Source organism: Penaeus monodon, chromosome 31 (assembly GCF_015228065.2).
Source record: "Penaeus monodon isolate SGIC_2016 chromosome 31, NSTDA_Pmon_1, whole genome shotgun sequence".
NCBI classification, from domain to species: Eukaryota; Metazoa; Arthropoda; class Malacostraca; order Decapoda; family Penaeidae; genus Penaeus; species Penaeus monodon.
Window position 1 is genome coordinate 36,177,582 of NC_051416.1, and position 3,300 is coordinate 36,180,881.

At 36.7% G+C, this 3,300-nt stretch overlaps 1 protein-coding gene across 1 annotated transcript; it reads right to left on the bottom strand.

Annotated features, from left to right (window-relative positions):
• Positions 1–190: 190 nt before the first annotated feature.
• On the bottom strand, positions 191–1,019 carry LOC119592963. Its single transcript, XM_037941851.1, has 2 exons — positions 935–1,019; positions 191–558 (listed from the first exon to the last, which is right to left on the bottom strand). Exons 1-2 carry the CDS (start codon positions 1,017–1,019, stop codon positions 191–193), a joined length of 453 nt encoding a protein of 150 aa, XP_037797779.1.
• Positions 1,020–3,300: the final 2,281 nt, after the last annotated feature.

A 3,300-nucleotide genomic window follows, 5' to 3' on the forward strand; every position in this document is an offset into this window, starting at 1 on the left:
TGTCCTTCAACCTACTTTTCTTCTGAAGAGGTATATATACGGTCTTATCATACCCTGATCTCCAATATTAAATTCTCTATAGCCCTTTACACTCTCAGATTTAGACTTTGATCATCAGCTGTCTTTGGTTTCAATGAATCTAACCTACATCTCACTCTCCTCCCCATCAATAGAAGAGAGGGCAAACAACCTATGGTCGCATAAGGAATGGTTCTATAGGATAGTAAGAACCTAGATATACAAGTAGTGATACTGGATCTGCTACTGTCCCTATACTGTTCTTGAATGTCTGAACAAATCCCTCTGCTTCACCATTTATTGCAGGGCGATAAGGAGCAGTGTGTTTGATGTTGTTACCCTTGCAAAAGTTCTCAGACTCACTTAAAACAAACTGAGGACCATTGTCAGACACAGTTTGCTGAGGTATATCATGTGTTGCAAACAGAGATAATAACACTCTAACGGTGCTGTGTGCAGTTGTAGAGGTCATTAGAATCACCTCAGGCCACTTACTAAATGAATCTACAACAATCAGAAAGGTAAGACCTCTAAAAGGACCTGCAAAATCAGTAGGAGTACTAGGTGTCTCCAAGGATTTGTCTTACAAGGAGCTGGATTGTTTTATTGAAATGCACAACCCTCAGAATTTCTTACGTACATTGCTTACGAGCAATTGATTTTTTGCGTACAATACCTTGGTGTTCTACATGCAACTCCGCAAAAACGTTACCCTTCAATCAGTCTGGAATTACTACCCTAGTATATCGCATTATACAACCTTTTACAACTGATAATTCAGACCATACCTCTGAAAATGGCTTATGCTCTTGCACAAACAACATGTCCCAATTATTTGATGTCAGACAGTTTAAAACCTTTGACAGTAAAGGATTAGTTTGATCTTCAATTTGCTTTGATGTTATTGGCAACTCACATGCGTCTACTAACAAAATGCTTGATGCTACCTCACTCGTGTCCTGATCTACTGGCAATCTAGACAAAGCGCCCGCATTCCCCATCACTAATGTTGACCTATACTCTATGTGTAATTATAGGTGGCTAGTGTTGTAGACCGTCTATGTAGACGAGCTGCTACTCTGTCAGACTCTTTCTTGGGCCTAAAATAGCTAACAATGATTTATGGTCTGTTACTAATGTGAATTTTTTTTTCTGTCACACAAGTAGATGTGGAACTTCTTAATGCCATAAACCAATGTCAATCCTTCTTTTTCTATTTGAGAATATCTTTGCTCTGATTTGTTTAGCTATCTGTACCAGAAATGTATCACCTGTGATTTCAGCTTTTATTATGTCAAAAGCATCCTGACATTCGACTGACTAATTCCACGTAACATCTTTTGCAGTTAAATATACAGTGGGCTAGCAATGGTGGATAAATTCTTTACAAACCCTAGGAATGACTGTAGTTCTTTAACATTCTCTGGCAGACCTGAAACCTAAATATTCAAGTGAGTTTACAAGAAATGACACTAACTTTTGTGTTTTCATTCCATTTTCTTTTATCATATCTAAATCAGCTAGTAATCTTTCTAGATGTTCTTTTTCGCCCTTGCCTGCAATCAAAATGTCGTCTATAAAACAAAATACTCCTGGTTGAGCATGAAATATCTTAGACATGGTTTGCTGCCATATAGCTGGACTCGATGCTATTCCAAAAGACAGACTTTGGATCTGAACAGTCCTAAGTGAGTGTTCAGCGTGTTCCATCATTAACTGTAAAACTGCAGCTTTTAAATCAATCTTTGAAAATACTTTACAATCACCTATGGCAGCTAACATGTCTTGAATATTCGGCAGAGGATGTTGTGCAACCTGCAACTGTGAATTTACAATTACTTTATAGTCGCCACAAAGTCTGACACTACCATCTCTCTTGGCTGTTGGTACTAAATGTGTACCCAATCAGAATAGTTAACCTTTTCTCAGGTTCCTTCAGCTTCCAATCTGCGAATTTCTTGTTCCACAGCTGGCTTCAATGCAAACACAAGCTTCCTGGGAGACATAAACTTAGGTGCTGCCTCTGGTTTCAGTACCAATGATGCTTTGCTATATGCAATTTTACCTATCCCTTCTAAGAAAATTTCCTGGTATAATGGAATGATTTCATTTGTAGATGATAGAGCTCTCATATTTACTTTAGATATCTTCTTAAACACTTTTGGTCAATTCATTTTAATCTAAGCGAGCCACTGCAATCCTAAGAGACATCCGTCTCTCTCTTTCACGATATATAAAGGTAAATTATTATGCACTTGATCTTCGTACTTTACCCTTACTTTATTCATACCCATTAATGTCAACCCATGAGAACCATATGTTTTCAGTCCTTTATCAGCTGGATGAAACTTAATGCCATGGAACTGTCTTGACTATATACTCTGGCAATATAGTAACATCTAACAAAATTCTCTAAATTTGCGGTCTGCCGTGAGATTTAATATGGCTTCTATAATTCTATTTTCTAGGTCAGGAAATTCCCACAATGTAGCTGCTTTCTTGTCACCCAAGAGTCTATTAATTCATCATACCCTGGCTTACTATTTGTAAAATTAAAACTCTCATAAGATATATTTACCTGGGATTTGAAGTGCTTGGTTAGTGCATTAACCATCGCTTCATAAGTTTTTTTGAATACCATAATTAGGAAATGTGTTACATATCTCCTTGGTTTTATTGCGCAGGTGATGTCTCAAAAAGCTTAATTTTTTCCGGCTCTGTTATTTCAAGCACTGATAAATGATTCTCAAAGCTTTCTATCCAAGCTGTCCACCTGACACCGACCTGAACTGGGTCACCTTCGAGAGAAAAAGTCTTTAAGGACATTTTGTCGGAAACGGGCGCGTGCGGTTGGGCGAGTCCACTTGATCCTTGGCGGCGTTTTGTTTCTTTATATTATTGTATGTTCGGTATTATAAAATAGGGAAAGTTACCCTGGAAATGCATGCGTTCTGTTATTACGAACTTGCGAGTTTTAAACTCAATCTTTAATTTTAATGAAGAAAAATTTATAGTTAATTATGATCGTATATGTTTATGTAATTATTACAGTTTAATGAATTCATTACTCATTATTCTCGTTAAAATGGGTGAAGTTTTGAATTTTATCCTAAACAGTTTAAGGATATGTATTTATGTTTCAGGTTACAATGAGATTTATTCAGATATCGTATGGACTACAAACTTATTATATCGATTCCAATTCTTTAATTGGTGTTCCTTTACTGGTTGTAATAATGGTATCATTATTTCCATGCAAAACTCCTGTATCCATGTACATTT

What these genes read in the sequence shown, in the direction of transcription:
- LOC119592963 (XM_037941851.1), bottom strand. Translation starts at nt 1,019, where the DNA reads ATGGGGAATGCGGGCGCTTTGTCTAGATTGCCAGTAGATCAGGACACG. An exon ending in CATTTTGTTAGTAGACGCAT is followed by an intron (nt 559 to 934) that starts GTGAGTTGCCAA and finishes CTGATTTTGCAG; the next exon opens with GTCCTTTTAGAGGTCTTACC.